Source organism: Cebus imitator, unplaced genomic scaffold (genome assembly GCF_001604975.1).
Source record: "Cebus imitator isolate Cc_AM_T3 unplaced genomic scaffold, Cebus_imitator-1.0 Scaffold6, whole genome shotgun sequence".
In the NCBI taxonomy this organism is placed as follows: domain Eukaryota; kingdom Metazoa; phylum Chordata; class Mammalia; order Primates; family Cebidae; genus Cebus; species Cebus imitator.
The window spans coordinates 6,744,897-6,770,633 of NW_016107321.1; the positions used below are offsets into that span (position 1 = coordinate 6,744,897).

Genomic DNA, 25,737 nt, shown 5'->3' on the forward strand with positions numbered 1-25,737 from the left:
AACCTGGTGACATAGCAAAACTCCATTTCAAAAAAGAAAAAAAAAGAAAAAAAAAAAATGAAAATCAGAAAATGCACACACAAAAATCCAGGGGCCATGCAGACACTCAGGAAATGTACAGCAACAGGAGGGGGAGGGATGCCTCGGGGCCGGCCCCCCCACAGGCCCACGGCTAACCCCGCCCCAGGTCAACTCCATGGAGTGACACAGCTTCTCCCCAATCCCCAGCGATGAGCCCTCCAGGCAGGGGCCCTCCCTGTGGCTGTGTCCCCAACACCTGGCTCCTATCAACAGTCATGTCTGGGACTGCAGGGAGCAGGGAGGTGCTGGCCGCCCCCACGGTGCCACTCACCATTGGGAAGCAGAGTTTCTGGGTGATCTCCTTGTAGTCTTCATTCCGCTCCTTCACCTGGGACTGCCCGGCTGTCAGGTGGCTACATATGAAGCAGAAGCTGGTGCTGTGGAACTGGAAGCGGATACCAACAGCGCCCTTGTTCCCCGCCTTGCCCCCCATGCCTGTCTTCACCGTGTCAATGGCCACGTCCCTGGAACAGAAGGATGTGCGCATGCCGTTGGCTCCTGAAGGAGAAGCATGACCCTGCTTTGCCACAGAGAAGGGCACAGTAGCAGCTCGGGACCTGCTGCTCTGGGCGCTCCAAAATCATCAGCTCAGAGTCTGTCTACTTGCAACACTACGGCCATCATGGCTGTCATGGACTCCGGGTCAGGGGGCTGCCTCCCTCCAGCTGTCCACCGCTGCCTGGACACCTCCTCCACGCCCCAACCCGAAAGCGCTCAGTGCTCACCTGAGCACCCCAAGAAGCTGAAGACATGGCAATCCCTGCGTCTGCCCAGGTTCTCACTGCCACCAGGATTGGCATGAACGTTACCACCCGCCAACCCACCCCACTCCCGTGCAGCCATCATGCCATGCATGGGAGGTATCATCCAGGCAATCAACACTTTTTTTTTTTTTTTTTTTCAGACAGAGTCATGCTCTGTTGCCCAGGTGGAGTGCAGTGGCGTGATCTCAGCTCACTGCAATGTCCACTTCCCATGTTCAAGCGATTCTCTTGCTTCAGCCTCCCAAAATTACAGATGCCCTCCATCACACCTGGCTAATTTTTGTATTGTTAGTAGAGTCAGGGTTTCACCATGTTGGCCAGGCTGGTCTCGAACTCCTGACCTTAAGTGATCCACCCACCTTGGCCTCCCAAAGTGCTGAGATTACAGGCGTGAGCCATTGCGCCCAGCAATCAAGGCATTTTAAGAGTTAGGAAGCCAGCAGCTGTTTATGCTGGGCTGGGCAGGAGGTCTCAAATGGACTTTTATACAATGCCAGAGCCTGCTGGCATTAAAATGCCAACTCATAATGCATATGAGTCCATAGAAACATGGGCTACAGCACGTTTTTTTAACATTTCCATGACTGTGCTGCAGACTAAGGCTTGCTACATCTGCTCCCTGGTAGACAAGGTGGGGGAAGAGTGACGGAAGGGGTACACGTGAAGAGGCTCAGGGTCGAAGGCGTGTGAAAGCCGAGGACACCAAGCCTGGGAAACCTGGCACTCCTCGGCTCTGAGCCCTTTCTCGAATGCTTTACCTCTCACCCTCACCTACCCTTGCCTTTCACACTTACTAGCCTTGACCTGCTAACCTGGGACACGGCCAAGCTGCCAAAATATCACAAGGAGAGGGACAGGGACCTCAACATCTCCCCAAAGTCAGAGGAGAGGATGGCAGGCAGCACAGGCATAGCCTCCGGGGGCTGCAGGGGTGCACCCGTGGCACTCTAGATGGGCACGGACCCTTCCTGGAACCTGGGGGCTCAGTGGGGAGGTCAGCTCGATGCCTGCCGCCAGCCCGACGCCTGCTGCCAGTCTGCAGAAAGGCTGGAGGAAATTCAAATGCCATGAGCAGGCCCCGGGGAAAGATAAGGGCATCAGCAGGTTGTGGGGAAAGGTGAGTTCCTCCACCATCTCAACACCCACACCCACGCCCCAAAAGGAATGCAGCCCCTAAGCTGACCCCTTTCCAGCAGCCACAAAGCATGCACCTTGGAGAAATGACAGTGAGGTCATAGTTGTAGAGGCCCACACATTCAACTCAGAATTCTTTTAAAAAGAGACAAAAGAATTGGCATTTCCCAGTGAGTTACTCAGGGGTAGCTCGGAGGTTACCTGTCAGAGGTTTCCTGTCTGTAAGATTCCAGCATGGAACGCCTTTCCTTGCACGGAACTGAGCCCGGACGATGACAATCACGTAACACTCTAAGAGTTCAGCTTCCCAAGGCAGACATTTCCCATGGTGGCTTTTTAATTGCTAGACAATATTCTATTCAGCTCAGCTTTTCCCAGGGGATTTTGCTACATTTATCTAAAATAATGGCAAGTCCCAATTCCTGCTACAGAGGGGGCAGGGGAGGAGGAGGAAGTCAGAGAAGAAAACACAGGGGCTAACAAGCCTTTGTTGCCAGATGTGTACACACCGAATGTTCTTACCTGATGAACGGGACATGGTATGGACGCACAAAGATATAAAGACAGACGCCCACCAGCTGCGCCGAAGTCAAGAGAATGTATCTGTGTGAGCGTGAGATGGCTTTCTGAAGCTGCTCCCCCCACATCTTCCTGTTGGTAGTACTGGAAGAGGAAAGGAAAGAAGACTGTTTACAGGTGGCTGGAAGTGCCATCTCCCACCTGCCAAATGCTCCAGCCCAGGCCCGTTCCGTTTGCAGAGCTGATGTCACACTGCCGGCACCCCAATATCAGTGTCGTGCTTTCCCTGTTCTACCAGAGGATCTGGGTATTTCTGGTTGCGTCTCATACACCACAGCCCCACAGAGTCCGTCTTATTTATTTGTTCAGAAAGTTCCTTGAAATAAAAGCCGGGCCCGTTTGGCAGGGTATGGGGCGGCGGGGGGGTCCGGGGGGGGAATGTCCAGTTGACTTCACATCAAATACAAATCCAGTGGATTTGATTCTTTCCTTCGCCCTGGTGTGAAGGAGGGAAGTACCGCTTCCCGGCACTCCGCTTTCTCACCTCTCCCCAGGAAACATGAGTCAGCCACTCTCCCAGTTTCAGCCCTGCCCTGCCCCTGTGCCCCAGGTCCACACATGCCAGCTTCCTCTGGCAGCGTAAATCAGCCTCAACAAGTGGTCGAGGCCAGAGCACCACAGAGAAACACAGCAACCGTCAGCCCTTCCTTCTACTTCCTTAAGCAGCAGGGAAAGAGCAGGGCGGTGCACACGTGGTTACAGACACAGGGCCAGGTGAGAGATCCCCACACAGCCAGGACTACAGCTTAGCCGGCTCAGAAGCAGGCTGGCTCCAGGGGCGTCTCAGAGGCTCTGTTCCCAGCCAGGCATCTGAGTCAGGAAGCCCTGCCCGGCCCGCACCCCTGCCCCTTACCTGGCATTGACAATATTCCCTGCACTCAGCTCCACCATCTCTTCAAACCCCACAGCAAATATGTCAGCTGGGTTGCTGTCATCTGGGGAGCAAGGCAAGAGATGACAGAGGTCAAACTGCCATGTCCTGTGTTACAAGTTCATGGGGTTCCCGAGTCACCTCTCCCGAGCCACGCTCTTCACTGCCCGAGTCCAGCTTCAGGGGGCTGCTACTGCTGCTGGGAACTGCCGGCAGAACCTGCTTCAGTAATGCCTGGCTTCAAGGCAGCAGTGAGCCCGAGGGCTCCATCCATTCTGTCTGTTCTCTTTGAACAGGAGAGGTCAGAGTTTCATATAACCCTGTAGCTGTTGACTGAATCTCTCCAGTCACGACCTCTGACATCCAGCTCTGAGCCACCAAGCCCAGCCACGGCTCCAGCTGCTGCAGAAAGTGAAATGCCCACCTCCCCTGGCTCCTGCCAGGAGGACATGGCCTCTGTCAGCAAGAGGCCAGGCAGGCCGTCCACTTCCTTCTCCGCTGGCCACAGTGGGCAACCTGGAACCTCTAGTTTCCCTGACTTAAAGCTTTCTTCTTATTATTTTTTAAAGAAAACAATCGCTGTCCCTCTGTGGATCTGCTTGGCAACAGTCACCATAGCACCTTCCTTGTCTGGAACCTGGTGCATCTCTAGTGGGACTGCGGGGGAGTGTGCTAGTGTCTACCCTAAAAAGATGCCCTGCAAAATACCAGCCAGCTTGCTACAAACACGCACACCTTCCTGCAGGGAAAAGGAGGCACGTTAGCATCGGGAGGGATGGCTGCTGAGTCACGGCTGTGCCAAGCACAGGACTCTGCCGGAGGGCATCCTGAATGGCTTCTGGAGGCACCACAAGCACTAACCCAGGCTACCCCCGACACAGAGAGCCCCAGTGGCTCTGAAGGGTAGACTCTGCTACCTGTCCTTGGAGGCAGAAAGTAAGGCCCGGATGGCACGTGCAGAGGAAGGGACGGGATGGGACTCTGGGCACCACCCAGGCAGCTGTGGGGCACAAACATACACATGGCCCACCACGTCAGCTGGACCACAGGTCACTCACCAGCAGGCTAAAAACTGAACTGCAAGTCTCTTCCTAAGTCCAAGAAAAAAAAAAAAAAAAAAAAAAAGAAAAGCCCCTGAGTCAACGCTGATGGAACAAGAATCACTTATTCGGATCTTACGTTCTGTGGCCATTCGACAGTGTAGCTCATTAGATAAAAGGTGAGGTGTCAACATTTGGAATTATTTTATTCTTAAAAAGCACATGAACTGTTTTGTGACTACTTAAAGCAGATGAATAGAACTGGTTTAATGAGAGGCAGGGATGAGCCATTCTTGGTCAATACCAACACTGAAGGCAGGGCCGGGTGTGGTCGCTCACACACCCAACAGTTTGGGAGGCCGAGGCAGGTGGATTGCCTGAGGTCAGGAGTTTGAGACTAGCCTGGCCAACATGGCGAAACCCGGTCTCTACTAAAAGTACCAAAACTAGTTGGGCCTGGTGGTGTGTGCCTGTAATCCCAGCTACTAAGGAGGCTGAGGCAGGAGAATCGCTTAAACCCGGGACGGGGAAGTTGCAGTGAGCTGAGATTGCGCCACTGCACTCCAGCCTGGGCGACAAGAGTGACACTCATCTCAAAACAAAACAAAACAAAACAAAAAACACTGAAGGCAGGCCTGGCTCCCATCTTTACAGTTACATGGCTCGGGAAGCCACACCCTCTGCCTGGTGACAGAAAGATGCTACTGATCAAAGCCTAGAACTTCACCATCGCTGTATGCAAACAGAAAAGAGAGATTCCCTAGCTGCTAACTCTTCTCAACATTTCGGAAAGGAAAAAAGTCAAAAGTTATTTTCGAGGCAGCATTCTTGAGAGTCAGACCCCGGTGCTATTTAAACATTTGAGGAGGGAAAACACCAACGACGCAACTCCACAAGACAATGGCCACTGAAGGGTCAAGCCTGGTATGTCAGGTTAGGCGCAAGGGGATTCTGTCCCCCCAGAGTCACTGCCCTCACCCTGGGACTCAGCAGCTCCAGAGAGCTGGGGCGCATCGAGCAGCCAGTCCGTCAGCTCCGCCGTCCCGAGCAGGTTGCTCCGGAACTGCTTGCCTCCGTTCACGTTCCAGGTCCCCATGGCAATCCGGATCCGCTTGAAATTTGTGAATTCCGACTGACGCTCAGTCATAGCTTTCAGGATCCTGGGAGTCACTGCTGGGGGCATAAAAAGGCACGTTTGTTTGTAGTTCCAAAGCTCAGGCATCCTCCAAAGATACAGAAGAGGCTGCCTGGCAGGCAGACAGATGGCTCATGAGCCTCTAGAGATAAACCAGGGTGTGCTCCTTAGGAAGATGGCAAAATGCTTAAAATCTTGGAAACCACAGCGCTTCTTTGTGGGATTTCTGCGATAAAGGTGTGAAAACACAAGATCAAAACCCACCCTCTATACCCCTACCCCCAACTGGAGACAGAAGGCCTGGGACATCAGATCACAGGGATCTCAAACACGACAAGGAAGAACCGTGTCCTCACTGTCCACTCCGTAGAAGAACAAGGCACAGGAATTTAAGCAAGGGGACTCAATGACTGAGCATATTTCAGTGTGTATGCACCCATATACACCATCACTTTAAATGTCTTACCAACCCAGCAGCCACCTCTGCATCCTCCGCCTTCCGTCCTGCATATCTGAAATGTTTTGTTTGGCCTCAAACTTAAGGCTTTAAGAAGTCATCACACAGAACCATCTCCATCCTCTGGATAGCCAAAATATATTCCATCTTTTAAACTTGTGACGTAGCCCAAATCGAACTCATATCTGCCTTGCTATTAAATAAGACTCGCTGTACAATATGGAGCTTCGTTAACCTTTCACAGAGAGCTGGCATTATTTCCAGAGTAGAAACTAAATATCGCCTTGCCTACCAGAAGTCAAATAAGCGCGCCCAGTGACGAAAGCGTGAAGGTGGAAAAGGGCCGCGAACCCATTTTAAGTCTGGACTAATTCAGTTTTCAAAAACACCTAACATTTCTAAAGTGACTTACACGTTCTTTTTTTTTTTGAGATGGAGTTTTGCTCTTGTTGCCCAGGCTGGAGTGCAATGGCACAATCTCAGCTCACTGCAACCTCTGCCTCCCGGGTTCAAGCGATTCTCCTGCCTCAGCCTCCAGAGTAGCTGGGATTACAGGCACCTGCCACCATTTCCAGCTAATTTTTGTATTTTTAGTAGACACGGGGTTTCACCATGTTGGCCAGGCTGGTCTCGAAGTCCTGACTTCAGGTGATCCACCCACCTCGGCAGCTGAAAGTGCTGGGATTACAGGCGTGAGCCACCGCGCCCGGCCCACTTACATGTTCTTATAAGGAAAAATGCTGGGTCTCTCCTCCTTTTCTACAAGACCTAATATGTTTACAGGCTCACATGAGAAGATGCCATTCAAATGCTCCCAAAGGAACCTCTAGCTAATTGCTGGAATCACGATGTCTCGCCACTAAGACCAGAGGTGCCCTCATCCCCGGGAGATGACAGCATCATCCTCTGTTTCTACAGGGCCCTCAGGGCCAAAACAGAAACTGGAGGCCAACTTCATGGAAGGCTCCCCAGGCCAATGGCACCTGCCAAGAGCCCACGCAGCTGAGAAGGTTTCTGGAGTGGGTTAGCTTTCAAAGGCGCCGACGTGTTCAGGAGACACAGAGCCTGCCTGGTGTCTCCCGCCTCCTCGGGATGGAAACACACACAGTCTGAGCCGAAACCAAGGGTGAGCTCCCAGGCCCCGCTGGAAAGCACAGGTTCTCGTTAGAGGCAGTGACCGCTTCAAGGTGCATAGGTCCACTGCTCAGTCCCCGGGCACATCTGTCACCCATGCTCTGGATGGCACGGAGGCAGCAGGAACGTGGGGCTGGAGAGCACCCTGCCTCCCCACCTCCCCCTGCCCACAGCGGGCCCTACCCAGGAGCGCCGTGCTGTCCAGCAGCATCCCGGCTTTGTCTGCCGCCTCCTCGCCGTAGACGTCCCCGACCAGCAGCAGCTTGATGGCCTCCTGCTTCACCCCGTCGAAGAAGTTGGATTGGATGGTTCGAGACATGGACCGGGCTCCATCCTTCAGCTTTCCCACCTGCCGAGAGCCCAGATCATGGGCCGTGAGGGGGGGGTCCACAGGGCCCCCACCCTGCCCCCTCGGCTGGGCCCTACCTTGGCCTTCCCTTCCAGGGCCCTGCTGCCCGTGAACACCTTGCTCAGGCTGTGGCCATTCAGAGACCACATGGCTTTGAAGGACTCCACAAAGCGGTCAACGATGGGTTTTGAACTCAGCCCCAGGGTCTTGAGCTGCAGATGCAGGACCTGGGGAGGAACAGGGATGGCTGGCACTGGCTTCTTCTACGGAGGCTCCGCAGCTCCCGCCCCAGGAGGTTCCTTATTCAGCAGCCTGTGGATTACGCTGTGCCCTGGAGGACCCTGTGCCCCTCCAGAGGAGGAGGAGTTCTTACAGCAGAGTGACTTCCCACAACTCACCCCAACTTTATCTACACGGTCTACCCAAGCCCTCCTCTCACCCCGACAGCTGACCACCCCCGCCCTCACCAGCCAGAGGCTGAACAGCAAACAGTGGTGGACAGCAGGGGGTGCTGACCTTGCCCCCACCGAACCCCCAGCCAGGGGAGGTCAGCCAGAAAGGTGGGGCCACGCACACTAGGTCTCTTTCCAGCATCAAATCCAGCCTCATCTGGCCAGCCTCACACTGCCTTTGGCCAGTGGTGCATCCATGATAATCATTACACACAGCTGTTGTCTAGGAGCCTTTGGACCACCATGTCTGGGATGCATTTCACAAAAGGACGTGTGAAAGTGTGCCTATGACAGAGGAGGCGGCTGCCAGGGGAACCCCTCTCTGGATGTCCACCCTCCCCATCATTAGGAAGTTGCCTCGGTGATGCCTCCCTCATCTTGCCGCTGAAGGCGCTCAGCCCAGCCTGTCCGGCTGAAGGCAGAGGACCCAGTACAGATGGCCCAAAAGGCCATGGCAGGGACGCACCTCAAGCGCAATGAAGCTCTGCACGGTGTTGGTTCGGTACAGGCAGTCAAGACAGTTGATCCGCAAAGTGCCTTTCTGAAAACTTAGGACAAGAAGAAATGCAAGCAGTTATAAGTTGTGTTCAAAGAAGCAGTGGCCATAGCACAGTGGCCCGTGTCTGACTGTCAACTCCCAAGGAAACGTTCTAAAAGTGAACTCCTTACCTCCTCCCCAAAATGGCCCCCCAGAAACCCCTGTGTCTATCCCAGTGGATCCCCAGCACTGCTGAAAAGGCAGGCAGACCCCAGGACACATACTTAGCAGCCTGCACAGCTGGGTCGTTATAAGTTTGGCTGGTCTTTTTTATTTACACTAATTATGTTCTATAAAGTTGTATGAACACTGAATTGGACATGAACACAGAACCACAGCTCCTAGGAGAAATACAGGATTAGGTTCCTGCAAGCCTCTGGTCATATTTTCTTCAACTGATCAATATACAACCTTGTTTTATGTACATTTCCATATAAAGACACCTTATTGAATATATGTATACATTATGTATATAATATGTATATAATATATATATTAATATATATATTAACACTGAACCATGGCCAATAACACTGTAACTCATATCTGGACAAAGCTTATCTTAATGTGCATTTTCTCCACAAATAAAGCACATCACCACCTTCTTTTGTCCAGAAGTACTAGACAGCTCTTTAGCACAATGCTTGGGGGCCATTCTGAACCATGAGATGCCCCAACAAAGGGGGACCCCCAACAAAGACCCCACAAATGTGAAAAACATGGTACTAAATCTCATAAAGGACAGGTGTTTACGTATAAGGGCTAAAACAAGAAGACAGTATTGCCTTGTTTGATCTCAGCTGGGAGCATGAACATGTGACTCACATTGTCACTGCTCTCCCCATGTCTGTGAATGTCCAGGAAAAGTGCTTTGAGTACTGATTTTGGGATTATAAGTTTTAGGGAGTAGGTAAATTAGCCAATATGGAATCTGCAAATGATGAGGACCCCCTGCATGTGAGCAAGGGAAATGAACTCCCTTTTTCTGCTCTGCTCTGAGCAGGGCAGTCCATACCCCGGTCTCCTCGGGCATCTAAGTTTATGCCAGCCATCCCACCGTGACTGTGGCCCTCACTCTCACAGCCTGCATCACAGCGTGGAGCTCCATGTTTTAATGCAGCCCCCTTTATTAGTTCATTTCTTTTCCCAGAAAATCATGCCTCACCATCTCCTCGAGAAACGTGAAAGCCTGTCTCCCACTGTGGGAAGGGAGAAGAGAAGCCGGAAGCCGAGATTCCCGACATCACCAAGCTGATGACCCAGAAAACTGCAACGGTAGCTGGGTGCGGAGGGAAGGAAGCTGCCCTTCATAGGGCACATGTCCTGGATGGCGCGGCCCCTCTGCCACCTGACCCAGCAGAAGGCGCGGTGCCCAGAGAGCCTCACCGTGGACTGATGTTCTCTCCCTTCGTGAACACATCGAAGTCCTCCCAGTGCAGCTTTAACTGTGGCCTCAAGAGGGTCTCCAATTTCTCTAGCTTCCTGCCTTTGGCAAACTGATGGAAGTCAAAATTGATCATAGGCGTGTCGCCTGCATGACAAGAAGCCCAGAGCAGCTTCTGAAAAGAGGAGGGGCAGGCAGTGAGAGGAGCAGAGGGAAGGGGGGACGAGGAGGGCAAGCTCCACGCACAGCTCGACCCCCGGGGCTAACCACAGTGACTCGCCACAGGACATGCTTTAGCTGGAAGCTCACAGTGGACCAGGCAGTTGACTCCGAAAGGGAAGCACAGGACAAAGGCCCTGGGGGACAAACCCCACAAAGAGCATCTTGCCTGCCAAAGGGCAGAGGGTCCCCCTTGGGCAAAGGAAGCCAGAGCCAGTGTGGCTCCCTGGGGAGACCACACTCCTGCGGGGCTCTCCAGAGTGCACAGATGAGGAAGGACTGCTCTGTTCTTCAGCTGGCCCAGGTGCCCCAGGCCCTCAGCGACAGCAGTGCTGCAGCAGGCTGCGGAGCTCATAATCCAGCTCCCTGTTGCCCTGGTAACTGGCCCCATCCTGCTGCACACCAGCCTCTGATGGCTGTGCTCTGAAGAGGCCAAGGCTCCAGCTGAGTTGGGCCAGGTGGGATCCACCTCAGTGCAAGTTCAGGATGGTCAGGGAGCCAGGGCGAAGGTGGGGACAGACGGGAAGCAGGGCAAGGGGCTGCCGATGGCACCACCATGCGCTTAAGAGCCCTCCCTTCCATGCGAGGCTCCTCTGGTCCCTGGATTTCTTCCTATAGAGTCCCGTGAAAAGGAAAAACCGTCCACCTCCCCAGGCCACCCGGCCTCCTCCCGCACCCTGCACCCATGCCCGTACAGCTTCAGGTCAGGCCAGTCCAGCCTGCGCCCAGCCAGAGGTCCCAGTGACGTCAAGTACTAGAAAGACTTGGGGTCACCTGGTCTGACTCAACGTGACTGCCTGTGATAGGCCTGAGTGTCAATCAATGCAACACTGCCATCATCAAGCAAGTCTTGCTGTGAGCCAGAAGCTGGCGGAGGCTGACAGTGCCTGGTGGCTCAGTAACACGCGTTCCGGAGCCAGTGCCTTGTCCAGCAGGACTGATGGCCACCGGGCCCAGGCAGGCTGCCGGGCCCCTGTCTGGGGGGAGCTGATGTGGCTGAGGACCACCCCTGACAGGGCTGTGATCCAGGTCTCCAGCTAGAGTGCCCCTCCCTGCCTGGCCAGGAGCCCACCCTTCCCCGCATGAGGCGGCTGCCATCTCCCACTCTCACTTCACCCACTGATGGGAGGGGCCACAACTCAAGGCCTAGGGGAAAAAGAGTTGGGGTTCTTATTGTTCTTATTTTTATTTTTTGGCTTTTTTTTTTCCTTCTTCAAATTAGCAGCCAGCATCACTGCCAAGATGGGTGGGAAGGGAGACACTTCTGGAGCTTGTTGCTAATAGCAACAAACCAAACAGGAAAAGCAGGTCTGGCCAAATAAAATTGGCAAACCAGGAAGTGCCTGCTCCAAGCACGAGCATGTGGCGTTTCTAAGCAGAGGGAAAGGCTCAGAGATCGCCCTCAGCCCCACAGAGGCCACTTCGTGCTCTCTCTCTAAGGGGTATCCTTGAGCTTCAAACAACCAGTTTTCTTCCATTAGGCAGGGGACATGGAGGCTGGAAAGGAACCGGGAACCCCCACCGCTCATTATAGAATGTCTTGCGCCTGGGGAGAAGGGGGCGGGGGCTGGAGGCCTGGGATCCGTGCACCAGGACCGCTCCTGGCCAGACAGGCAGAGTCCCTTGCTTCCCCACCTCCCGCAGCTCCGTGACCTTGTCCAGGATCTCTGTCCAGGATTGCCAGGAAAAGCCCCAGGGAAGCCTGAGGGAGCCCGCAGAGACCAGCAGGAGCAAGTCCGGCAGCTCCCATGGGAGCCCAAGGAAGAAGGGAAAATTTGAAGGCTGGCCGGCAAGCAGGGGGAAGCCACGGAAGCTGCTGCCCGGCCAGGTGCCCGTGGGGCTGGGGGAACTCACCCAGGACCAGCCAGGGCAGAGGGGAGGCCCGCCTGCTCCTGGGCTGGACTGAGAAGGACTCCTCGAGAAGTCAGAAGCCCTTGAAGTCCCACAGGGAGGCCAGGGGACACACGACTGGGACAGGAGACGCTCTGTTTTGACTTTGAGCAAATTCTCCCAACCATCAGCTCACAGAAATTACACTCACTGTATCAGGGGCCCGAATCACCGAGCACTGCCTGTTCAGTGGTTGGAACACTGGGGAAGCCTCAGGAAACAAAGGAGGGCTGGGCTGGCAGCTCCAGTCCCTGCAGGAGCCGCCTCTAGCCTCAAGGCTTCACCGCAGCCATCCGTCGCCCTGGCCAGCCCGGCCCAGGCGTGAAGAGGGCAGCCCGGCCTTACCTTAAAGGCTCTGTTGAGCACCTCCTCTCCGCCTCTGCTTCCCAGAAGGTTCACCACCACCTGCTGCCCGTACTGCTCCTTCAGAAGCACCATGTGCCTGCAAAGGCAGCGGGCGGGAGTGAGGCTGGGCACAAGCACAGGTGCAGACACTGCCCTGTTCTGCCTCTCGAGGGAAGAAGGGGCAGAGGAGGTCATGCTTTCTCAGTGCTAGAGTCCAGCGCCAGCTATCCCCCATGACCCAAAGTGTAGAAAGTGAGCTGGGTGGAGAGAACCTGTCCCTCCCAGCTGCCGTTACTACCAGCTAATGTAGACTTCGACATGAGTTTGGAATCAAACAATATCCCGGACCATCTATAAAGCACCTCCCATTAAATCTAGAACACCTAACCTGACCTTTCATCAACAGAGTTTTGCTTTTGAGACAGGCTCTCACTCTGCTGTCCAGGCTAGAGTGCAGTGCTATGATCATAGCTCACTGTTGCCTCAAACTCCTGGGCTCGAGCAATCCTTCCACCTCAGCCTCTTGAGCAGTAGGGACTACAGGTGCATGCCACCACATTTGGCTAATTTTTACTTATTTAGTTTTCCTAGAGACAGGGTCTTGCTATGTTGCCCAGGCTGGTCTTGAACTCCTGGCTTCAAGCAATCCTCCCACCTCAGCCTCCTCAAGTGTTGGGAGTGCAGGCATGAGCCACCACGCCTGGCCTAGAGTCTTATACATGCAATGTGCACGTCTGAAATGAATCTCTTCTCTTGCTTGGTACCCATCCTTCTCAAAACTAGAAAAACTGGCAGGAGACCTCTCAACTCAGCATCCCGTTCTCCATCTAAGTGCTGTATTTCATGATGCTAAACCACAACAAGGAGATGCAACAAAACTTGCAGGCTTTGGGAAACTAGTCCTTGTATTAGAAGCGACTTTCTAAATATGTATGTTGAAATATTAGGGAGCATTTCCAATATTTATCCTTGATCACCAGCTATGTTAAAGTAACCTTACAATGTCAGCGTTAAACATGTTGAAAAGTGGTGCCTTAAACAAAACAGAGGGAAGCAATCCAATGCAAAAAGCAGTGTCAGATCATCATTGAACAGTGCAATCTTTATGCCGAAATATAGAAAAAAGACGAAGAACACACATGATGTCAAAGGTGGTGGAATTTTATGTGATTTAAGTTCTCTTTCCCAAATTTCTATAATGACGTTTCTTTTATGAGCGAAATTTTTTAAAGAGCAATTGATCATGAAAAAATCTTTTTTTTTTTTTTTTTAACCCAGTAAGAGAAAACATTCTCTTACTAATTTTAGGGTAGATTAGTAGAAAGAATATGGATTTGGAAGGGGTAGTTTGAAGTTAGGCTGGTCTGCTGCTTCGCTGGCCTAAGTTAAGGGTGAGCCCTGCCCTACCCCCATCCGGGCTCCCACCTCCATGTGGAGGTCCAGGCCCCCCTGGGGCGTGACTGTGTGTGGCCCAGCCCTTGTGGGCTTTCTTTTGGGTCTGTCTGCCCAGAGAAGGTGCATCCCAGGCCTGGCTCTGACACATGCAGGCTCTGCCCCTGGTGAAGGGACCCACTGTGGCCACACATCCAAGCCACGTCCCACAGTGTGGCCCATCAGAAAAGGCCCATTTCTGATCTCTGTCTGTCTCATCCCTGCCCCTTCTTCTCAACTGGTTCCAAAGCCCAGGGCCAGAAGAAAACTGCTATTATTCATTATTACTCACGATTCCTCATCATTATTCTACGCTCTCCCCACCCCAAACTCCCCTGATGAAGTGATTCCTTCCCTCTGAGCTGGCTCCTTCATCTGTAGAGCAGGGCTGCTCCCCCTCCAGCAGAGAATGGCTAGGAGGGCTAGAAAGACACTGAAAGTGACAAGGACAGTGCTTGGCATGTGGGAGCTGGTTCTTCTTTCCTTCCCTGTATCGTCAACACGCTCGTTATTGGTGAGCTGAAAGGCCTTGCTGACCCAGGGCGTAAGGGAGCACCGGCATCAGCAGCCAGGTCGGTGAGTGCAGGCTTCTTGCTGGGTCACTCTGAGCACTGAGGCTTTTTTTTTCACTTCCCCTGCTCAAGGGTTACTGTCATGGGAAGCTACTTGGAAAACGGGAATTTTTCAGGACACTGAGGAATCAGATTTCCATTTAGAAGCATCCTTCTCATCTTCAGGGAGGGACCTAGTGTTCGACATATGCTGATGTGCACAGCAGCCGCCCGCAGAGCGGAGCTGGGAAAGAAGAGCTTCTTTGTTCCGCGAGGGGAGACTCAGGCACCATCCCGGGAAAGGTTAACCCTTCCACCGAGACTCGTCACCACACGGAGATGACAGGACCCTGCGCTGGCAGCTGCAGCCAAAGGCCTGCTCCAAATAGCCCTCCTCGGATATGGAGCACACAGAGCGAAGTGACGAAAGACGGCCACAGCTACTCTCAGCACCCAGGCAGCACGGGCAAGGAAAACAAGCATCCTCTGGGGAGAAAAACTGTCTGCACGAAGGTTTTGCGGGGGAAAGAAGGGATTTATTCTTGACCAAATCCATCAAAGAACTGCAAGACTCTTGAGAGCGCAGTGTGTCCCAGAGAAGCGAATTGGGAAGCGCCCAGGACCGCGAAAATGCCAGTCCAGGGACGTCACTGAGGACCTGGCAGCCTGCTCTCAGGGGAACCCTCATGGTGCCCCACTGCGGCCACTAGACAGACATGTCACCTTATTTCCACGCGTTGTCTCAAATGAGAGGAACATAGTCAGCAATTAACACGAAAGCAGCAGCTCCTGCCAGGGAACTGGTGGACTCCTGCCTCTAGCCAGTGTTGTGGGAAGAAGCATTACAGAAGAGACTTCTTGGACACAGTAGCTGCCTGGAGAAAGACTCACCCTTTCAGCAGCTTGTCCTGTGATTTGCAGAAGAGATCTAAGTGTACCCCTGGATTTAGGGATGCTTTCCAAGGGGCTAGGCAGCCTCTGGGATGCTTGTGAGAAGAGAGAGGTCTCAGTCTCTCAGGTATGTGCATCTCACACACCTTGCATTACCAGGATGCTGAAAAATCTTCCGTCTATGCAAACATGCTTCAGCTAGATGTATGTATTTTTTTAGGAGGATTTCTGAAGCAAACCCAGCATGACCTTTCCTTTTGTTTTGGGTCAGCTTCTGGTGGAATTTTGTTTTGTTTTGAGATGGAGTCTCACTGTCGCTCAGGCTGAGTGCAGTGGAATGACCTTGGCTCACTGTAACCTCTGCCTCTTGAGTTCAGCCAATCCTTCCACCTCAGCCTCCCAAGTAGCTGCGATTATAAGCATGCGCCACCACGCCCGGCTAAGTTTTGTATTTTTAGTAGAGATGGGGTTTCGCCATGTGAGCCAGGCTGCTCTTATACTCCTGACCTCAAGCGACCCACCTCCCTCGGCCTCCCAAAGTGCTGGGATTACAGGTGTGGGCCACCGAGTCCAGCCAGGTAGAATTTCATTTTCAGTTTCATGTTTACTATTTCCTAAGATCATTTAGCATAGATCAATGTCAACTAAAAGAACTTCATGTGTAGAATGCTTAGGACGCACTAATAATGTTCTGGAAAAGGCAGTGGCTTTGTCTATACCTGATTGTATATCTCTTTACAGAAAAAGCCCTTTATATGTAACATGCTAATCAGGGGGTCACATCTGGGCTCATGTGACTAGTGGTATGTTTAATAAGAGGATGCAAGCAAATTTAAAGTCTCATTCAGGTAGAATGATTCAAACACTTAACACATTACTTTTGAGAATTTTAATTACATGCACTAAGACAATTCTTAAATATTGAGTATTTAGAGTAAATAAGCAACTATTTTAAGAAGCTATTATTTCAAATACATATTACAAATAGTTCAGCTTCTCTTAAGCTAAAAAATAGGAGATGTGTTATGATCCAATTTCTGTATATATATATATATATGTATGTATAGTGCCAAAATTGTTTTCTAGAATGACATGTAAAAAACTACCAATAGTAAAATCTCTGAGAGTGGTAACTGGGATTTAGGGTATTTTTATTTTTCACTTTATACTTTTCTGTACTTATTTATTCTATATTATTTTAAAACCAAAACCAAACAGCTTCAAATATCCTATAATTTAGATTATCCCTTATTAACCAGGGCAAAGAGATGAAGCCTCATTGCAAGAAGCTGATAAGATAAAATAATTAGAAAGTGCTACCTGAACATTCCTTAATTTACCTTCAGGAAACCTGAGAACAAGTAAAAATCCAATTTTGTTATCTCCCTTCTTGCATTAAGGACCAAAGTGAAAGCAGATTTAGATTCAGGGTTCAGGGTCCTCCCCATCCCGTCACACCCTGTCCCTGGTGTCTGATGGGAGGAAGACATCTGAGAATGACAATGACAGGCTCGCATGGTGCCAGACAATCCTTACCTGTCAAAAGCAGGGGCGTTGGCTTCCAGGCCTCTGTGGAGTCTCAGATGATGGGAGCCAACCTAAAGCAAAGAGAAGTAACGATAGTGATTCTTCCTGCTCTGCAAACCGAGAAGGCAGTGGTTTTTCCCATTCTCCTTCTCCCTGGCAGCCACTAGGCCACCTCCGTGGCCCCTTCAGGGCTCAGGAAGGCTGAGCTCTGTGGATTCGGCTAACAGTGCTCCAAACTCAGGTCTAGGAGCCTCAAGTCTGGCTTTGCTGCTGCTCAGTCCTAACTGTAACATGACCATGTGTGGTGTAATTCTTCCACAGACAGCAGTTCCAGTGTAAGATTATGAGGTAGATATCGGATCCTAAGCTCTCTGATAGCACAGAGGTCAGTGAAGCCAACTAGGGAGACAGAAACTACTTCTCAGCCTCCTTTATGCCTTCAGGGACATCAATTTCCCCCTAAAATCTGAGTCATCCTAATTATCAAATTTACCTTATTATTTATTAATATAACTATTTAATACTCAACTTTAAAAAAACACTTAAAATATATATTGTCACTGGAGCCAGCTTAAAGGGGCTTTCACTGGCCAAATCTGGGATAATCAGAACATTAAACTATATGAGGATAGTAATGGATTATAACCTGATGAATAAAATAGAAATCCATGAATCTATGCTAATGATAACTGGATGGATGAATGGGTAGATGGGTAGGTGGATGGCTGGGTGGGTGGGTAGATGGATGGATGGATGGATGGATAGCTGAGTGGATGGGTAGATGGGTGGACGGATAGGTGGGTGGGTGAATGGATGGATAGATGAATGGGTGGATGGCTGAATGGATGGATACTGGTGGATCCATCCATATGGTGGATGGATGGGGGATAGATGGATGGGTACGTGGATGGATGGATACTGGGTTGATGGATGGGTGGGTGGATGGATGAGTGGATGCATCAGTAGATGGATAAGTGGGTGGATGTGAGGATGAATGGATGGGCGGGCGAATGGGTAGAAGAAAGATGAATGGATGGGTAAGTGGGTGAGTGAGTGGATGGATGGCTGGGTGGATGGCTGGCTGAATTGCTGGATGGGTGGATGGCTGGCTGTGGACAAGTGGATGGATAGGTGGATGGGTGGGTGGATGGGTGGATGAGTGAGTAGATGGGTGGGTGGATGGGTGGATGAATAGATGGATGAATGGCTGGGTGAATGGATGACAGATGGGTGAATCAGTGTGCAGGTGGGTAGGTGTGTAGGTGGGTGAATGGGGAAGAAGAGAGAGCTCTACAGAAAATATGAAGTAATAAATTTGGAGGAAATCATTTTAAAAATCATCATTTTACAACTGTCATAGTAAATAACTGTTCAGCAAAAGGTACCTGTTGATGATAAATCTTAAGGGAAAGTTTAATGAGAAGCAGGATACCAGTATGGTCTCAAAGTGTCTCCCATAGATTGCTGATTAGTTGAAAGGGAAAGCATTAACCATAAGTGGAGAAACTGAGTAGCACCTTGACTGGGTGACCAAAGTCAACATCACCAGTGAGGGGCAGATGGACGCCATGTGCCTCCAGCTCTGGTACCCTACGAAGGACACAGCGTCATGTAGGTAGCATTCTGGCCAGGCATCCGTACACTGAATGTGCTCATAATGAAACACAAGGAAAATCTAAAGGGAGGTACCCTCAATTTAAAGGAAAAGACGACTTGCATTCTCCAAAACATCAATGTTTTGAAAGACAGAAAGCCAAGGAACAGAAATAGATTAAAAGACTAGAGACATAACAACCAAATGCAGTATGTGATGCTGGACTCAAGGGGGGAAAGGTGCTTCAACCATCATTGGGACAACTGATACATTTGGAATATTGCCTGCAGATGAGATTGAAGTACTTTGCCACTGTTAAATTTCCCAAATGTGAAATTTATATGATGGTGATGTAAGAGAGTGTATTTTGCACTTAAGTGAAGAGACATTGATGTGGTTTGGATGTGTGTCCCTTCCAAATCTCCAGTGTTGGAGTGGGGCCTGGTGGGAGGTGTTTGGGTCACATGGGCCGATCTGTCATGAATGGCTTGGTGACAATCCCATGGTGATGAATGAGTTCTCACTAATTCACAGGAGAGCTGGTTGTTGAAAGGAGCCTGTAACCTCCCTCTCCTTGCTCCCTCTCTCACCATATGACACACTGGCTCCCCTTCTTGTGCCACCCTGACTGTAAGCTTCCTGAGGCCCTCCCCAGAAGCACATGCTGGCATCATGCTTCCTGTACAGCCTGCAGAACCATGAGCCAAATAAACTTTTCTTTATAAATTACCCAGCCTCAGGTATTCCTTTACAGCAAGGCAAATGGACTAACACCAATGTAACATATACAACCTACTCTCACAAAATAATGTGTGTGTGGCAAAAGGTTAAGATTTAGTGAATCTGAGCGAAGGACACATGGGAACTCCCTCTTTTGTTCTTAAACTCTTTCTGTAGGTCTGAAATTATTTCAAGAATAAATTGTTAAAAATGCACTCTTCAGTTTTGCTTCTGTTTGAGTGTTGTAAAAGTAGTGTAGTTAGATTTATCTATGTTATGAGATGTAGCTGTTACCATACTTCATGTATTATTTTATAACTCAATACTACGAGTGATATAACTGCCCACCTCAGACTCAAGAAAAGCACATGCCTAGAGAACTGGTATCTCAGCAATAGATGTAGAGGTGTAGAGAGTCTGTGGAGAAGGTTTCCTTTTCTTCTTTTTTCTTTCTTTTATTTTTTTTTTTTTTGTGAGACAGGGTCTTACTCTGTTGCCCAGGCTGGAACGCAGTGATGTAATCACAGCTCACTGCAGCCTCAACCTCCCAGATTCAAATGATCTTCCCACCAGCCTCCCAAGTAGCTGGGACTACAAGTGCACACCACAACACCTGGCTATTTGTTTTTTTTATTTTTTTAATTTTTTGTGGAGATGGGATTTCACCATGTTGCCCAGATTGGTCTTGAACTCCCAGACTCAAGCAATCTGCCCACCTCAGCCTCTCAAAGTACTGAGATTACAGGCATGAGCCATTGTGCCCAGCCAGGTTTTTCTATATAAACAGTTCAGCAAAGTCCCAAATCCCTTTTGGTCCTAAGACACTTGGGTCACAAGCCAAGTGAGTGCAAAACAAGGCATCTTGGCCGTTGGCTAATGGGAGCTCCTAAGAAAGGCTCACCCCAAATCCCATCATTTTGCTGCTCTGTTGCCTCTGTCCTCCTTTTCCCTGATGGCCATCAACACCGGGCTGAGGACATCTCAGATCATTTGAAAACTTTCACGGCCCTGCACCCCTGAGAAGGCTGCTCCATCCTGCACCCTGAAGGAAGTCAGCAGGTCTGTGACCTCTCAGCCACCCTGAGAGGTCACCAAGGGCTGAAACCCAAGAGACTGGCTACCTGCTGGCTGGCTGTCAGTCATCACAAGAAATCTCTCCTGGCTTCAGGGATGAGTGGCAGCTGTATATAGGATCATTCCCATGGGAGCACCGTAAGAAGAGAATGCAAGCTCAGCAGGCCAGGGCTGAGGAGCCTGGGTCTCCATTGTGACGAGTTCTATTACTGGACTTGTCTAACTCTCTCTCCGAGTCATAACCCAAAGCCCCTTCTTTTAATCAGGTGGAAACGGCTGCACAGATGGCTGGACCTAGCAGTGTCCAATCCCCAGGCTCTGTAGCTTCCCCGTTAACATATACACTGCATTATCAGTCAGCAGTCCATCCCTCAGTTACTGAGCGCCCTCCGAATCAACACGCCATTATGTATCGTGGAAAGGCAGGAAAAAGATGGGAGACGCTGAATCCCCTGCCCTGGGTGATTACACCCAACCAGGACCCCCCATGGAAAGACCCAGAAGCAAAGTTTCTAAGTCTGCACAAGAGCAAATTAGTTTGACAGAAACTGTGCCCTTGCGTATGGGGAGCAGGCAGCATAACAGGGTGAAATGAGGCACCTGCCGGGGATGTGCCCCTTCAATCACATCGGCGAGGACTCAGGGAATGTGGCAAGCAGATGGCAAGCCCTGGAAGCAGCCGCCCACCACGGAAGGCACAGCCGGGACAGGGCTGCAGCACGTCTCTTCCAAGGCCTCTGGCTTGTCTTTCGTCCTGGACTTAGGCAACCATTCCATGCGGACAGAGCTGGGCCCAGCTGTCACAGGCATGGTCAATTCCCCCCGCAGTGGCTAGTCTGATGTCACTGCTGACAACCAACCAGTGGTTGCTGGACCTCTTCTGGGTGCTTGTTAGAAATGCAAAGTCCTAGGCCCATCCCCGATCTGCTGAGCCAGACTCTCCAGGGGTGGCACCAGGAATCTGTGTTTTAACAAGCCCAATAGGCAATGCCTATGCACACCCACTGAAGTTTGAGTGGCTCCGGTTTTGACTTATTTCTGGACTTGTTACATTCCCCTTTGGCTCAGGTTGCAAATGCACATGAAGGGGTGGAAGGTACAGCAGGGAAGACAGCTCCAGGGGCCGTGTGCACACCTGCAGAGGTGCTTCCACATCTGCAGAGCTCCATGCACTCCTGCAAAGCCACGTCCCCACCTGCAAAGCGTGTGCACTCCTGCAGAGCTATGTCTACACCTGCAGAGCTGTGTCCACACCTGCAGAGCCATGTCCCCACCTGCAAAGCTGTGTGCACACCTGCAGAGCTATGTCTACACCTGCAGAGCTGTGTCCACACCTGCAGAGCTGTGTCTACACCTGCAGAGCCATGTCCACACCTGCAGAGCCGTGTCCCCACCCGTAGAGCTGTGTCTATACCTGCAGAGCCGTGTCCACGCCTGCAGAGCTGTGTCCCCACCTGCAGAGCTATGTCTACACCTGCAGAGCCATGTTTACACCTGCAGAGCCGTGTCCCCACCTGCAGAGGTATGTCTACACCTGCAGAGCCGTGTCCCCACCTGTAGAGCTATGTCTACACCTGCAGAGCTGTGTCCCCACCTGCAGAGCTGTGTCTACACCTGCAGAACTGTGTCTATATCTGCAGAGCTATGTCTACACCTGCAGAGCTGTGTCTACACCTGCAGAGCTGTGTCTACACCTGCAGAGCTATGTCTATACCTGCAGAGCTGTGTCTACACCTGCAGAGCTGCATGCATACCGGCAGAGACATGTCCACATCTGCAGAGCTGCGTGCATACACCTGCAGAGCCATGTCTACACCTGTAGAGCTGTGTGCACACCTGCAGAGCTATGTCTACACCTGCAAAGCTGTGTCCACACCTGCAGAGCTATCTCTACACCTGCAGAGCTGTGTTTACATCTGCAGAGCTGTATGCCTACCGGCAGAGGCAGGTCCTCACCTACAGTGCCTCAGGGACACCCTGACCAGGCCCAGCTTGCCACAGCTGCTTCCTTGGGCCTCAGGCTGGGTTCCTCCATCCCTTAAACAAGTTCTATGACTGGGCTTGTCTAACTGCCTCTCCCTGAGTCATAACCCAAGCCACTTCTTCTAAGCAAGTAGAAAGGCAGCACAGGGAGGCCTTGGGCAAAAGTGGAGGGAGCTGGGGCCTCACGTTCTCTCTGGAGCTCACCCTCCCTCCATCACCCCAAGCATCCCTTTCGTCTGGGTTCCTAGGCCTCATAGCCTTCCTCCCTTCTGTCCTACTCTGACAATGACCAGCATCTACCTTCTCTGGAGTCACCTAATCCTGAGGTCACTGAGCGTCAGAAGCCACAGGAACGAGCTGCAGCTGGGGGCAGGGGCCACCACTGTCGCTGCATTGTGTAGCTTCCCTTCTCCTCTACCCCATCCTCCTCCCCTCTGAGCAAAGGGTCAGTTACTTTTATCTGGTCCCTAAAGTCATTAGTTCAATCCTATAGCCCACGAACTGGGTTTAGGGAGACAGCCATTAGGACAGTCAGGGTCTGGAGAGCTCCTGGCTGTGGGAATCACAGCAGAGTCTCCATCAGCGGTCAGGAGGCCCGAGGACCACAGACGGCACCTCCACGCCTCTCCCCCACACCCCACCGCTCCTACCTTACTTAAGGCTGCCCGAAAATCTCAGTTCAGCAGCCTCCCGTCTGGTGCCTTTCCCCTCCAAACGAACACTTTCTAGACTTCTGTCTAACCGTGTCTCCATCAGGCGGTCCTTTAGCGCAGTGTCCAGTGTGTGCTGGCCCAGCTCCTGCAGGCGTGCAAGCCGACTGTGTGCCCAGCCCGTCCTAACTCTGAGCTCGCTGATGTGGAGCTGGTAGGCTGAAAGTGGCCACGATGGGAAAACTTATACCACAGCAATGGACAAAGGCTACAACCAGAGCTCCTGTACCTGGTCTGACCCCAGTAAAACTGGTTTGGCAGCACAGCACTGAGTGGTTCCCATACTTTCCTGCACATTGGAGTCACCTACGGGTCTTCAAGAAGGACGGCTACCTGGCTCCTGGCCCCAGATATTGTGACTTAATCTGTATAGTATCAACCTGGGTATCAGGATTTTTAAAGCTCCCCAGGGGAGTCTTCTGAGCAGCAAGGTTGGGGAGTACTGCCTGAGCAGCTGGTATTACGGGATGCAGACTCCTCAGTGTAGCATCCACAGGGCCTTGACTGGGCCCTGCTCACCTCTCCCATCTGTCCTCCCATTCCCTCATGCCCAGGACTCCAAGAAGCTATCCAGAGACACTTCCTGGATCTCTGTGATCCCAGGGGTTACAATATCTGCACCCACAGTTCCCTCTGCAAGGGCTGCCTTCCTTGCCCGAGTGCTTCTTCCTCACCCTCCACCATCTGGACCCTTGGGCAGCTCCCCGCTCCCAACACCCTCAGCCTGGGAGAGCTGCCCTGGGGTCCCTGCCTTCTTCCAGCATGGCTCTATCCACACAACACTGCCATGTCCTGCCCCCTGCTCCTTGAAGGCAGGGACTGCATCTGATCTCCCATGCCCCATACACGTGGGAGATGCTCAGTGAACGTCTGGGATGAATAAATGGCTTCAGCTAGAGTTACTGATTTACCAGGAGTCTGTGAGGGATGACGGATAAGACACCCCAGGAAGCTGTCTTCATGTCATCACATGCCGCAGCATCCCGGCGAAGACAGGAGGAAATTCCCATTCAGTGCTCAGGACACCAAGAGCCATACTTCTCAGAGGCAGCCGGTGGCTTTATCTCCTGGGTGTCATCATTTGTTTCTATTAGTATCCATATCGGCTGTCATTTTGAGCACTTTTTAGGTTCTAGATACTGTGTTAAATTCTTTTTTTTTTTTTTGACAAAGTCTTACTTTGTTGCCCAGGCTGAAGTGCAGAGTGGTGTGACCTCAGCTCACTGCAAACTCCACCTCCCAGGTTCAAGTGATTCTCCTGCCTCAGCCTCCTGAGTTACTGGGATTACAGGAACCTGCCACCATGCCTGGCTAATTTTTGCATTTTTAGTAGAAATAGGTTTCACCATGTTGGCCAGGCTCATCTTAAACTCCTGACCTCAAGTGATCCATCCACCTCGGTCTCCCAAAGTGCTGGGATTACAGGCGTGAGCCGCTGTGCCAAGCCAAATTCTTATATTATGCTCATTAATCCTCTCTAGAACTCTATAAGGTAGGTATTATTGGCCCCATTTTACAGAAAAGTAAGGCTTGGCACAGATAAGAACTTCTCAAACACACATGGTTACGAAGTTGGGGAGCCAGAGTTTGAATTTGAGCCCAGGTCTGCATAGCTTCAAAGCTTGTCACTTTCATAAACTGGCTGTGACTGTGGTTCTGTCTGTGGTGACTGTGGTTCTTTCTGTGGTGGCTGTGGGGAAACTTAGAACAAGTGTCAGTTTCCTTCCCTCGTGCACAGGACCTACGACACGCACTGTGGGCACCAATTCCCCTTCACCCTAACCTCTTCACTTATTTTTGAAACTGTTGATACTACAAGCCAACCATCTCATGTCGTGTTTGGAACAAAAAAAGGTACACACAAAAGTGCCCATTCCGGAACCACGCATCCACGAACTTGGCAAATGGTTTCCAGCAGGGAACAGGGACGACAGGACAAGACGGGTCTGCTCTACTCAGCATCCTCCTCGGTTTGGTTCAGTTGCAGGAAGCTTCAAAACACAGACTGGACTTACCTTGGCAAGGCACGTGTCTGTACAGCCCTATTAGGGGGAGGAAGATTCTACAACGACCAGGGGAGCAAAGTTGTCAACCACAGACACAGATCATACATAGATTCTCTAACCAGCTAGACAAGGGAGCAATTCGCTTGAAGGGTGAAATCTCAGTGTGGCTATTTATAAACTGCACAACCCATTTACACAGTAAAAATGAAATTTATTAAAGGTACACGGCTGCTAGAAATGGAGTCAGGAAGTACTGAAGGCACCGTTCCCAGGAAAACACGCAGAAAAATCCTCATCCACCGCCCTCTGCCCACCGCTGCCCTATCCTGCTGGGCTCTGGGTCTCCAATGGCAGCCGCCAAGAAGGGACCGCACTGCAACCTAACGTACAAGCTTCTCCCCCAGAATCTTTGCACTTTTCATCTAACCTAAGTGAAGGAGGAAGAGAAAAAGCTCAAAGTGGAGAAAAATAACCAGAGGCGGCCTCGCGCTTGACAGCGACAGCTCAAGCCGGTGAGGGTAGCCCGCCACCTCCCTGCCCTCCTGGCCTCCTCTGAAGATGACTTAGTCTCCCTTTGATGAAGACTGGTATTTAGAGGCTAAACATGGGGATTAGACCCAAAGGTTAGCAAGTCCTTAGTAAGATGAAGGAACACTAAAGCCTCCTGAAACTTGTTTTGAAGAAACCATGGAGGCCGGGCGCGGTGGCTCATGCCTGTAATCCTAGCACTCTGGGAGACCGAGGCAGGTGGCTTACTTGAGGTCAGGAGTTCAAAACCATCCTGGCCAACATGATGAAACACAGTCTCTACCAAAAACACACAAAAAATTAGGCGGCATGGTGGCGCATGCCTGTAGTCCCAGCTACTTGTGAGGCTG

At 51.4% G+C, this 25,737-nt stretch overlaps 1 protein-coding gene across 8 annotated transcripts in view; it reads right to left on the bottom strand.

Annotated features, from left to right (window-relative positions):
- Positions 1 to 25,737, bottom strand: part of SYNJ2 (synaptojanin 2) — a 121,530-nt gene that overhangs the window by 26,207 nt on the left and 69,586 nt on the right. For 6 of the 8 annotated variants that reach the window (XR_001828104.2, XM_017538577.2, XM_017538557.2 and 3 more), the window contains 10 exons: positions 16,782 to 16,843; positions 12,373 to 12,469; positions 9,921 to 10,093; positions 8,463 to 8,544; positions 7,622 to 7,771; positions 7,379 to 7,544; positions 5,448 to 5,642; positions 3,412 to 3,493; positions 2,502 to 2,642; positions 353 to 545 (listed from right to left, as the gene is read on the bottom strand). Coding sequence is in view for 6 of the 8 variants with exons in the window: in XM_017538577.2 (XP_017394066.1) it covers positions 353 to 545; positions 2,502 to 2,642; positions 3,412 to 3,493; positions 5,448 to 5,642; positions 7,379 to 7,544; positions 7,622 to 7,771; positions 8,463 to 8,544; positions 9,921 to 10,093; positions 12,373 to 12,469; positions 16,782 to 16,843 (1,341 nt within the window). In the remaining 2 variants the exon portion in view is untranslated. The remainder of the gene's footprint in view (positions 1 to 352; positions 546 to 2,501; positions 2,643 to 3,411; positions 3,494 to 5,447; positions 5,643 to 7,378; positions 7,545 to 7,621; positions 7,772 to 8,462; positions 8,545 to 9,920; positions 10,094 to 12,372; positions 12,470 to 16,781; positions 16,844 to 25,737) is intronic. The other 2 variants (XR_005201804.1, XM_017538567.2) reach the window with 1 other exon arrangement.